General features: G+C 43.5%; 1 protein-coding gene across 1 annotated transcript in view; it reads left to right on the top strand.

Moving 5' to 3' along the window:
- The window catches only part of CDH5 (cadherin 5), a 226,761-nt gene extending 220,862 nt beyond the window's left edge, over positions 1–5,899 (top strand). The window contains exon 12 of the mRNA XM_085639594.1: positions 459–5,899. Coding sequence (XP_085495720.1) covers positions 459–949 — 491 coding nt within the window. The 3' untranslated portion in view covers positions 950–5,899. The remainder of the gene's footprint in view (positions 1–458) is intronic.
- The last annotated feature ends 6,583 nt before the right edge of the window (positions 5,900–12,482 follow it).

The raw sequence follows: 12,482 nt of genomic DNA, 5'->3' as shown, positions 1-12,482 counted from the left end.
GTTATACCTTTAAATGTTTACAGAGGTTTACTAGCATTCATTCTGATGTGGAGCTGTAAAATTGTTTCAAGGAACTAAAAAACAACAACTGTTGATCTCTGTTAATGGAATTTGCAAGCTGAAAATTGCTGTCAACACTGCTACCAGATTTTGCTTAAAAGTAGAGGATAGTTAACTAATCTACTCACTGGCTGGAGCACCCGCTCCAGAGGTCTGTCTACCAGAAAAGCACAGGTACTCTTCCTTATATATTTCTGAAGTCATTAAGAGTACCTTTGAGTTGGGTAAAAGTAACCACTATTACCTGAGGACAAATAGACAATTCAGTTTGTGCTATTTACTACATAATTGGTCATGTTGGTAGAAAATAGTTTTCCTCAATTACGATCGAACATCAGAAGATATAGAATTGTTTGTCATAACCAGTGTCAACTAACTAAGTAACCTTTTTTCCTTAGTGATCACCCTGCTGATAATACTGAGCCAGAGATACAGGAAGGATGTGAATATTTTGGGGAAAAATGTGGCTGAAATTCATGAGCAGCTCGTCACCTACGACGAAGAGGGTGGTGGAGAAATGGACACCACAAGCTACGACGTCTCTGTGCTCAACTCTGTCCGCAGGAACGTCATGACGACCCGAATGGAAATGGCGCCGGGTCCATGCTTGTACGCCAAGGTTAAAAAGCCTGCCAGAAATGGAGATATGGCCTTCATGATTGAGGTGAAGAAGGACGAGGCGGACAACGATAGCGATGTTCTCCCCTATGACACCCTGCACATTTTTGGATATGAGGGATCTGAATCTATTGTGGAATCTTTAAGCTCTTTGGAGTCAGGCTCCTCGGACTCAGACATAGATTATGATGTTTTAAATGATTGGGGGCCCAGATTTAAAATGTTAGCAGATCTGTATGGCTTGGAACAATCTGACCTCTTTGAGTATTGAATAGACATGAAAGGTTTTTTTTTTTTAACTAATTTTTATGCAATGTGATAAAACAAGGATATGTAGGGTCCTCTATAAAGTATTTTCATTAGGATGAATCTTCTACAAAATGTACAAAATCCAAAACGTCATATGAAAAGTAGGGATTGGGAATGACTTGAAACTTCTCTGTGATAAAGGACATTAGTTCCTAGGATCATAACTGTGATAACAAGGAGTGAACACATTCTGAGGTCATGTTCACAGCTTAATATTGTTTGTAGTATGACAATATTCCTGTGCCTCTATTAGCTAATTCTGTTAAATCGTATTTATGATTTCACAACTGTCCAGAAAACAATTATTTGCTCCTGACTACATTACAATCAAAATCACATATGCTTAAATTAAAAATCTGATAGATTGGGGGGATTTAGGTCACCCCAAAAGGGCAACAATGTGATTTCAGCCCTTATTTCGTTTTAGAACATTGGAATATTGGGAGCTCCATTGAAGACAATAGAGTAGCGCCTGGTTTAAACCTTCTGCTCGTACATTTCAATGTTTGTCTTTATGTTACTGCCTTTTTAATGTAGGACATCGTACTCTTAGGGGATGGAATGTTCTAATAGCCTTATAGACCTTCTGCCTCAAGCTACACTGTTTGTTAAAGGCCCTCTCCCTTGTTATGCCGGTTCAAGGCCTTCAGCAAGCGGTATAGCCCTCAGCAGCGGGCTATAAGGCTATATTATACACTAGAACATACCTATATTGGCAATAATGTCCTGCTTGATTGTCAAATTAATATGAATATTATTCTGTAAAGTTTTGCTACTTCATTTGTTTTCCTCAGGGGCTTTTTCACTCTCCTTTGCACTTTTATTAAACCTGGTTATTACGATTGAACTAAACATGCTCCAATGTTAAAAGGAAGAGGCATATGTGGAGTGCAGATTTAGGCAGCACAAACTTTCCATCTCCAGCACATTTTTTCGCTCGACTACCTACAATCAGTTTTTTTTGTTTTTAGTAGACTCCATTTATAGGTGGCCTCCTCACTCCATTAAACTCCAGGTATTGTTCAGTTGCTGCATGGTGACATTGGTTCCTTCAGAACTGTGTGTCTTCTCATCTGTACCACCTTCCACCACTGACTGATCCCAAGAACTGCCTTACTGTACCAATTTTTGTGTCTACAAACTTCATTACCTGGATTCCTTTGACAAGGAGGTTGAACGTATCATAGTGAATTTGAAGTTGGCGTGTACGCGACTGAGCTTCTGAAGAAAATATTTTATTTGTAATCATGATTGGAAGATTGTTTCCTAAAATAGTTGTCCAAGTGTCAACCTTCTTCAACCATAAACCAAACTCTCAGAAGGCATAACTTCAAAGATAAGCACATGTTTCAAGTCGCATGGCCACTCCCATAAGATTGTTTCTTGGTCTATTACATAAATCAAGCTGTCTGGATACCTAGCCTCACCCCTGAATGAAGCTATCAGAAGATCCCTATTCTACTGCAGATCAAGCTGACATAATGTCCTCCTTAGGCAGCAACCCAACTGTATACAACTTCAGGATTCTACCATAAACTAAGTTCTCTGGATAACAGTCACCTACTACAAACCAAGATCTCTGGATTCCAGGCCTCTGCCACAAAACCAGTTGTCTGGGCTTGCTTCTTCCATAAACTATATTTTCATGATAATTGGCTTCTCTCAGACACCAGTTGATTTGATGTTTGACCTTCACCAAAACCATGTTGGAGGATTACCTGGCTCCTTTTAATAGGCCAAGTGTTCAGGATGCCTTCTTGCTATCATAACCCAAGCTCTATTATTGACTGGCCTCTATCTCAAACAAGCTGCTTTGATGCTTGGATTTTACCATTTGCCAGTCAATGTGTTTGACAAGCTTTGAAACTGTGTTATTGGCCTCTAAGATGAATCACGATCTGTAGATGCCTGGCCTCAACGTAAACTAAACATTAAGAACGCCCAACTGCTTTTGTAAACCAAGTTCACCTGGCATCTTGCCTCGATCACAAACCAGTCTACTGGGATGTCTGTGTTCCTGAATAAACCAAACTCCCAGGATGCTTGGCTTCTTCGATAAACAAATCTTTCTATATAATCACCTTCTGCTATCTGCCAAACCTCAAATGTGTTTGAATTCTAACAAAATAAGTTATTTATATCTTTCCAACATAAGCTATTTTTTTTATATCTATCACAAATCAGGCTCTGAAGATGCTTACTTGCTACCTGAAATCAAACCTCAAGATGCAATAACCTACCACATTCTTGCCATCTGCCAGAGTGCTGGCTTACTTCTACCATAAAGCAACCTCTCATGATGCCTGACCTTTTGCATGGGCCAACCTCTTGAACAGCCTGGCATCAGGAGCAGGCAAAAGATGCCACCAACAGCATGGAGAGGATGCATCTACATGTTGCCCCACCCAGATGCACCATAGTAAAATTCATTGAGCTAAAATTGTCAAGAACAGAGAAATAAGTCTTTCAATCCATTTGTTTACATATATGACTGTGGAAGAGAGGAGTTTCAGCATAGTAAGTTTCATCATCAACTGTTGTCTCTCATTATGTTAAAGGAACATAATCTACTGTATTGTCTCTGATATGTTATCCCTTCACGTGATGGGTGATAAGGGACGGCAGATCATCAAATATCATGACACAGAGAAGCAACCCTGGGGGTTATTATTCTGCTGGTCCACAGGACATTTGCCGAAAGAGGATAATGGACAATCTAGCCCTATTAGGTTTTTATCACTAATTACACCCTCCAAGCACCCTGACAAAATCCAGATTGCCAGGATGACATCCACTTTTTGTATAAGCCAAGCTATCAAATGTGTGTCTCCTTCTACCCTAAATGTAGCTCTAAGATGTCATAAACGACATCTGACATTCACCACTGTCTCAGGATGGATTGTGTTTACATAAAGCATGCTGCCAGCTTGCTTGGCTTTTGGTACAATGAACCACCAATTCTTTGTATTCCTGCCCTGTCAATTCACAAATCAGGTTCTTGTGATACCTGTTTCATTGTGCATAAACAAATCCCTCAAAGTTCTCAGATATCGATTTATCTTAAAGAAAGTATAACGGTGCCTTGACGAGCAAAAACATACCAATAAACAAGTTTTCTGAAATTCTAAATAAGAATCAACATCTAAGAAGACCTGCGGCTTGATGTATGAAGATTGTAGTCGGTAACAGTTGTCTCAAAATGCGCACCGACTTTTACCAAGTCCATTCTGTTTTTTCAAACTTACCATTGTACTAATAGGGTACTTTGCTGGGGACCACTGCATAGTCTTAAAAAATGATTTCTCAGCATTCACAGAGTAGAAGCGGACCCTAGAAGATCCCTTTCCATTTGCAAATGCCTTACCGCTACCTTTTAATCGTCAGTAAAGTATTAATGTTTTGCGGCTGAATTTTAGTTGCAAAACATTGATACATTCCACTGTGATTCATTATTTAGAAGGGATGTCCTAAACATGCCCTTACCAAATACCAAATCGGTATGTACACTCAAACTCGAACCACAATTCGGTAACGTTCGCAATGTTTGTTTCTTACATGCCCAACTGCCTTTCTATGATTGTGACCAGCCCAATTCTGCGAATCGGGTAGTTTGCAAATGCAAAAAATCTTAATACATCTGTACCCTAGTTACATACATTATAAACCAAAGTGTATAAGGATGCCTGGTTCAGATTTTTTCTGGATCACATATCCTAATAACACAAGCCATGCTTTCCTTGTTATAAAATTGTATCTCAAGCAAAGCTCACAGTATGATAAACTACTTGATGCACAAACTTGGGTGCTAGGGCCAAATTTAAGCCAAAGTATAAGGGTTGACCTCATTGCACCATGGACCACAGTATTACTGTTTTAAAATGTCTTGATCTAGAGAATTAAATGGGTTACTAGTTGCTGGAAGCAAACAAAAACCCACACAGGATGTCCCCTATCTCTCTTATATGTCATCTTGACAGAGCCTCAACTTAATTGTCATTATATTTCATTCAAGGGAGGCACAGGGAGCATGCAATATATCAAATGTGGCCGAAACTGGGTGGGCCTTGCGTGGTCCTATTAACAACTTCCTTCTCACATTCACTAACAGTTTCAAATGCCCTTGTTACCTTTATCAGTTTCATCCTGTTGCCATGTGTTTTGAGCTATGCTGATTACTGCACACTCTGGTGCAAATTTAGATTAATGCAGTGATAGCAATTCGGTGAAGAAACACAGTAAAAATGAAACAAATGTTATTTGCCACCTAAGGGAATGGTGGACAACTATTATTTTTCATTTCTTTGCACTGAACGCAAAATCGGGAGAAAATGCTGAGTGGGAACGGTTTTTTATGCTGCGGAGCACAACATCCAGAGATTTATGAACAACGCCAAAACAGGTTTTGGATGGAGGGTGGACAATCGGGTGTATTCGTTTTATTTTCAGGTGCGAGTTCTGCTTTAATCACATAACACACAGATAATCTTTATTTAGTGCAGCCCTTGCATATTGTTTTAAAGAGTTTAATATTCAGCTATGGGAAAAGCATTAGTATACTTATAAGAATATTTGATGTTTTTATAGATTTGTTACTAATACAACACAGAAATACATTTGCAAAATACGTCAGACAATGAGTGACAGGAAAGCTGGATTATTGTATTTTAATGCGTGGAAAATTCGTTGTTTAAAAAAACATATTCAACTTTGTTATATTCTTCTTTCTTACGATTCCCACATTTTTTTTGTACAGCTTTTATGCAAACTGATCAAATGGTATTAATTCTTTCACAGTGGCAGGCATTAGTGTGTTTTGCACTAGTCTCTATTTCAAATGTATGTATTTTCTTTACTTTATGCCAAAGAGCGTATTTTTCTACATTCTAAATAAAAACGTGACAATGGTCAGAAATAATGGTGCATACATTTGTTTTGTAACTCCTTGTTTTGTGCGGTGTTTAAAAAAATAAGTCGTCTAGAGAGTTTTTGTTCTGTGTAACTGGGAGAACTGTGGACCCATTATACAGACACTTTCTAGAGGGCAAAGCGGTATTCATCTCGTGCAGAGCCGCGTGACATCCCTGCACCCTGGCAGGCTGGTCAATTAAAGGTAGCCAGGGAATGCAGTTGATGTTGAGGTGTTAAGAGTGGAACAAGCGGGCTAATGGTCAATGCAGTGAAGTTATCAGAGGTCAAAGGATGCTTGAAGGCCACTTTTGCTACCCATGGCCTTTCAATGTATTGATGCCTAAGCTGTACAGGTCGTAGCGCAGATATTGCTTCTATAGCTTACGGGTAATGGCATTACTCCTAGTCCTTCTCCCTCACCTGCTCTATAACTTCATAGAGGACAGAACATTTTGACCAAGAACATTATCAAGACATTCCAACTCAGCGATCCTATACAGTCTAACAAAAGTGGAAGGAGTAGCCCACATAACTGCCCTACAAATCTCAATATGGAAGCACCCTGTAGTTCAGCCATTGTAGTAGCCATGCTATGCGTAGAACGTCCCTAAATTCGTGAAGGGAGAACTTCACCTTTCACCTCATACGCCAACATAATTAAAGAGCGTATCCAACTGCTCAAAGTGCAAGTAGCTGACTTCTCCCCTTTCTTGCACGTCCAAAATATACAAATAAAGACTCCCCTTTCTGAAAGGTTTTCACCTTACAAAAATACACTAGGAGAGACCCCTAACATCTAAACAATGCAAACTGAGATCCTCCAAGGATGGAGCAGGCCAGAAAGCTAGAAGAACCACTTCCTGCTGAGAATGAAAAGAGGAATTAACTTTGGAAGTAAAAGAAGGAACCAGAACCAAAACAATCCTTTCCTGGAAGATTTTACAAAAAGGATATTTGCAAAAAAGAGCCCCCAATTTCCGTAATCATATAGCAGATGTTATTGCCACCTAAAAAACATTTTGAAGGTCAGAATCTTTAACTCAAATTGATCCAAAGGTTCAAAACGGGGGCCCACTAAAACATCCAAGACCAACTGAAGACTCCAACTCTGGAAGCTTTGAGAAGACCTAGGAAAGAGATTAAACAAACCTTGGAAAAACCTAGGCATCTGGCTCTCTTTATCCCTCAAATTCCGTCATGAGTCTCGAAAAGCCCGAATAGCAGCCAATTGTACCTTCGGAGTTGCGACTGTTAGGTCTAGGCTAGCATCATCCTGCAAATATTGCATAACCAGAATGAGACTAGCAGTAATAGGATCTACCTGCTTCTTCATACACCATCCAGAAAAAGCCCTCAAATGCCTAGCATATGAGTGGAGATTCGAGGACATAAGTGATGTCTGTAAACTAACTGTCAATCGTTCAAGTACACCCAGCACAGCTAAACCCCTACGCTCAACCTCCAAACCATCAAGTGTAACTTCTTCAGTGAACCCAGAGGAAGAATTGGGAAGCTGAGAGGGGACGGGACAACAGGTGGTCTCCAGACCTGACCCTTCTTTATTGATTCCACTAGTGGAAACTAATTTACCCGTGGCCAATGGGATGCCTCCAGTATCACCTGTGCCTTGTCCCTTCTGACCCTCAACATAAAAGATCTGATCAGAGGAAAGCGAGGAAACATATAAATTAGAGTGAAACACCAAGGACACATTAACCCAATCTATTGCCCAAGTCTGTTGATAGCTCCCTCTCGTGCAAATGTTCTGAAGCATGGCATTCTCCGGACAAGCAAACAGATCCAGCCCCTGCTGACCCCAAAGTTGGATAATGAGGCTGAATGGAGGAGGGGAAAAAGATGCATGAAGAGAAGAAGGAATTTCCCTGCTCAGGGGATCTGACCTCACATTCTCCTCCCCCCGAATGTAGATTGCATTCAGGGATAACTCGGACCTCAGAGCCCATTCAAAAAGGTCTCTTGTGACTCAGTTCAAAGACCTGGTTCTGGTCCCGCCCTGCTTGTTGATATAGGCTTTTGTTACCATATTGTCGGTATGAACCACTACTGCTTCTTCCAACAGTAGAGGATAGAAATGTAACAGGGCTAGGTGGACAGCATTCACATCTGTCCAGTTCAAGGATCTCAGAGAGTCTTCTAGAGACCACAAACCCAACACCTGCTGAGCGGTCAACCAAGGCCCCCAACCTGAACGGCTGGCATTCCGTCTCATCACCACCGGAACAGGAGGAGATATGGGAACCCTTTTTATGAGATGATCGTTAACCAGCCATGATGGGTCCCTCCAAACCTGTTCTGCCATCCTGATGCAATCCAAAAGACTGTGAGATACTGGAGACCAATTGGGAAAAAATCCATCTGAGAAGCTTGTGCTGGTAATACCTGGCACAAGGAACAAGACAAACCATGGATGCCAAGTGGCCCTGGACACTTAACCAGTTACTGCCTTTGGTGTTGCCTGATCCAACAATGCCTAAACATGGGCCTGTAGACTGTCCAGCCTTCTTTCTGAAAGTCCTATGATGCCTCTGTGAGTCTAAAAATGTGTTCTTATGAACACTAAGTCCTGGGATGGCACCAGGAAAGACTTCTCCCAGTTTACTAGAAATCCTTGATATTGAAACATCCAAAAAACCCTTTGCGTGTGCTGTACCAGCTGGGTTCTTCCTGAAGATTTCACAAGCAGGTTGTTAGAAATGGGGATCTCTAGTTGGCAAGGGTTTGCACCTTGTCCAAGTTGGGACCCTTCCTTTTAGTCAGGATAAGGGAGTCACACTCCTAAAATAACCCCTGCTCACCCCCTTGGCAGCTCGGCATGAGCAGTCAGGCTTATCTTAGAGGCAGTGTGTAAAACATTTGCACATAACCGACAGTAACACAGTGAAAGCACTACAAAAGGACACCACACCAGATTAGAAAAATATCCAATATGTTTATATACTTAAGACAAGATCAAAAATGATTAAAAATCCACAATACAGTACTTAGAAATCTTCAGTTATCAAAATAAACTTGAAATAAAGTTCCTTGAAGTCGATAGCTCTGTCTGGGGTTATCAGGGTGTTGTGAACAACAAATTCCAAACAGTTCTGTCAGGTTCTTACCGGATAGGATTCTGCAGGAGCGCCACCGAGTCCCCACGCTGCTGTTGCGAGGTGTAGAAGCTAATTACCAACCGTCCCTTCTCACACCGTGTGGCTATCAAACCCTAGAACACACGGGTAAGGAGGGAAAGAGGGGAGACAAAACAAGGAAAGGAGGGTAGCATCCAGAGAACTGCCTTCTTTGTCGTCACTGTGGTTTTTAGAGAGCGGAAGTCTGAAAAAGGCACAAAGAACATATAATGATGAGAAGTGAGGTGAAGGTCCCTAAAAGCCCCCTCCCACCTGTCCTGGCTACCAATAGGAGGCTCGCCTACCTAGTGGACTGGTTGTGAAGGGAATCCTAAGAAGTTTACTGGAACTGCCCCTGGTGTTATGTGAGACACATCTTTGATTAGGATCTAAGAAACCATAAAAGGAACAGGATAAGGATGACATGCTCGTAGTATGGGAACTAACACCCCCTCCCTCAATACTCCCCCGGCACAGTACCTTGAGTTGTGAAGAAAGGAGCCTTGTATGTAGTCCCAACGGCCAACTGTAGTGAATATGGCCAGCTCTCCAAGTAGGGAACGCAGGAAAGCGGGTCTCTGGAGGATGGGGCAGATAAGGAACGAAACAGGAGAGGAAGCGTGGAAGGACAAAGGTGCAGGAGCAGTTAAACCCGGCCGGCCCACGAGACAAGGTCCGGTAAGGTGGGCGGAGTACACTACTGCCTGCTGAAGTATGCTCGACAGAGCAATGGAACAAGGCGCCAAACGGCGCGAGACAAAAAGGAGCCCCCGAGCCGGAGGAACCAGGCTCGGGTGTCAGAGCTCTGACAATGAGGGTTGCTGTAAAAATAGAGCAACTGTGGAATCCTCAGAAGAGGATGGGCGAAGGACACGGGAACAAAGCGACTACCGAGGTAGTCCAGGAAACTCAGAACGCTGGAGAACAAGTATCGCAACAGCCTGAGGAGCCCCACTGGAACGCGAAGCTCCGAGTAAACCGGAAGTCAGGCTTTTCAACTCGCCTGACCATGTTGCGCCTGCGCACTCAGGAGCGGCCATCTTGGACAGGGAACGGAGTCATCCGGGGGTTGGAATCGGCAGGCGTGACAAGTTCTGGCTGACCATGGCGTCGCGGGCAAGTTAAGGTGTTGGGAAAACCCGCAAAACAGAACCTTTAGAAATGCAGAGCGTTGGCGACCTCTCGTTGAGCTCTGAAAGCACAGTGTCCGCAGGCGTCAGTTCCGGACGTCTGTGCAGGAGTCGTCGGGCCCTTGAAGTCACACGCATTGCAGATCGAACTCCTCCCGGTTGCAGTCAGTAGAGCCGGCAACGGCAGGCGTCGGGTGCTGCGGTGCGAAGTGATGTGGTGCTCGTCCCGGTGCTGGAGGGTCATGGTGCAAGCAGTGGCGTTGTTGTTGCTGAAGCGCTGTCGTTGGCTGACGAACTAGAGTCGATGGCGCCGGCATTGCTAGGCCAAGGATGCGGTGCGGGATGAGGACGGCGTGTCGTGTAACTTACAAGTGGTGCCCTAAAACCACTGTGCAAGCAGCAGCGTCTATGTCGGCGTGGAGCGTCGTTGTCGGGGACACCATAGTGATGGTGTGAGGCGATGCGGAGTGCAGTGCCCACAGGTGATGGTGCAAACGGTGGCTCGGTGGCAGCGTCAGGTGGCGTTGTCGGTAAGACCAGTGTTGAGGTGCGGCGTTGCGGCGGTTCCCTCTTCAGTACCTTCAGGACACTTAGTCGGCAGTGGCATCGTAGAGTTGCTGTTTCTTCTGTTGCAGCACAAAACACACAGTCTCCAGTGGTGATGGCAGAACAACTTGAAGTCTTTCTGTTCCTGAGACTATGTGGTGCCCCATGGGGCAAGCTCTACCTCAAGCCTTTGGAGAAACTCACAAAAAGAAATTGCAGAAAGTTCAGTCCAGTCCTTTCACTGCCCAAGACAGAAGCAGCCACTGCAGGCCAACACAGCAAAGTACACAGCAAAGTGGTAGTCCCTCCACACAGCTTCTCCAGCTCTTCTACTTGGCAGTCCTCTTGGTTCCAAAAGAGTTCTAAAGTTCTGAGATCGGGTCCCCAATAATTATACCAATAAATCCTTTGTTTTTGGAAGGCAGAGAGTGTCTGTACCCAGCCCAAACGAGTTCTGTTCTCACTGGTGCAGCTTCCTGGCAGGGGGTAGAGACGGCATTGTACAAGGCAGACCAGACCCATTCAGGTGCAAGGAAATCTCCTCCCACTACTCTAAATGCAGCAAAGGTCTATTCAGCCCATCCCTGACCCATCCAGACTCTCTGAAGCCACTGCTCCTCCCCAGCCCCTGTCATCCCACAGCCAGACAGTCAATCCACAAACCCAGCAGAGGCACACACCATGGCAGAGCGAGAAAATACCTACTTTCTAAAAGTGGTATTTTCAAACACAGAATGTAAAAATCACCTTCACTAAACGATGCATCTTTAGATTCTGAGTTCAGGCATACTAAACTTTATTTCTCTACCTTGTTCCCAGGGGCAGTTATGTTTATAACATGTTACAAACAAACTCCCCAATCTGTCTTATGGGAACAGATAGCCTTGCAATAGTGAAAAACGAAATTGGAAGTAATTCACTATCAGGACATACCACACACACCAGGGCATGTCTTACCTTTCACATACACTGCACCCTGCCCGCAGGGGTACCTTGGGTCTACCTTAGGGGTGACTCACATTTAAGAAAAGGGAAGATTGGGACCTGTCAAGTGGGTGCCCTAGCCCTGTCGACATGGCAGTTACAAACTGTGCGCAGACTCTGCAGTGGCAGGTCTTAGTTACCTTTTCATGGCTACTCATGTGGGTGGCACAATCAGTGCTGCAGGCCCACTAGTAGCATTTGATTTACAGGCCCTAGCACACTCAGTGCGCTCTACTAGGGACTGATTAGTAAATCAAATATGCCAATCATGAAAACACCAATCCATAATAACAATTTCACAGAGAGCAAATGCACTTTAGCATTGATTAGCAGTGGTAAAGTGCCCAGAGTCCTGAAACCAACACAAACAGGTCAGAAAAAAATAGGAGGAAAAAGCAAAAAGTTTGGGGATAACCCTGCAAAAAGGGCCATTTCCAACACAGGTCATCTAGATAAGGATGCATGAACACCCCTTCTGAGTGAGGAACTCAGTGGGGCCAGGACTTTTGTGAACACTCTTGGAGAAGTTTTGAGACCAAACGGAAGAACACAGAATTAGAAAAGTTATTCTCCCACTGGGAATTAAATTAAAATTAGATTACATTTGTAGATTTATATAGGGCGCCTTATCACCCATGAGGGCAGGGCTTTAGTGGGCTGGGTCTCACCGGGTCTGAGCACCGGCAGTTTTTTTTAATGGGGCCTTGAAACTGGTCTCTATCGGGCTCTGTTTTGTGCCCTGGCACAGGCGGTCTGTTTTCTTTTGCAGAATGCAGTGACAGCAGGCACATCGATG

Source organism: Triturus cristatus, chromosome 12 (assembly GCF_964204655.1).
Source record: "Triturus cristatus chromosome 12, aTriCri1.1, whole genome shotgun sequence".
NCBI lineage: Eukaryota > Metazoa > Chordata > Amphibia > Caudata > Salamandridae > Triturus > Triturus cristatus.
The sequence above is the reverse complement of the archived record's forward strand: the minus strand, read 5'-3'. Positions and strand labels throughout refer to the sequence as shown.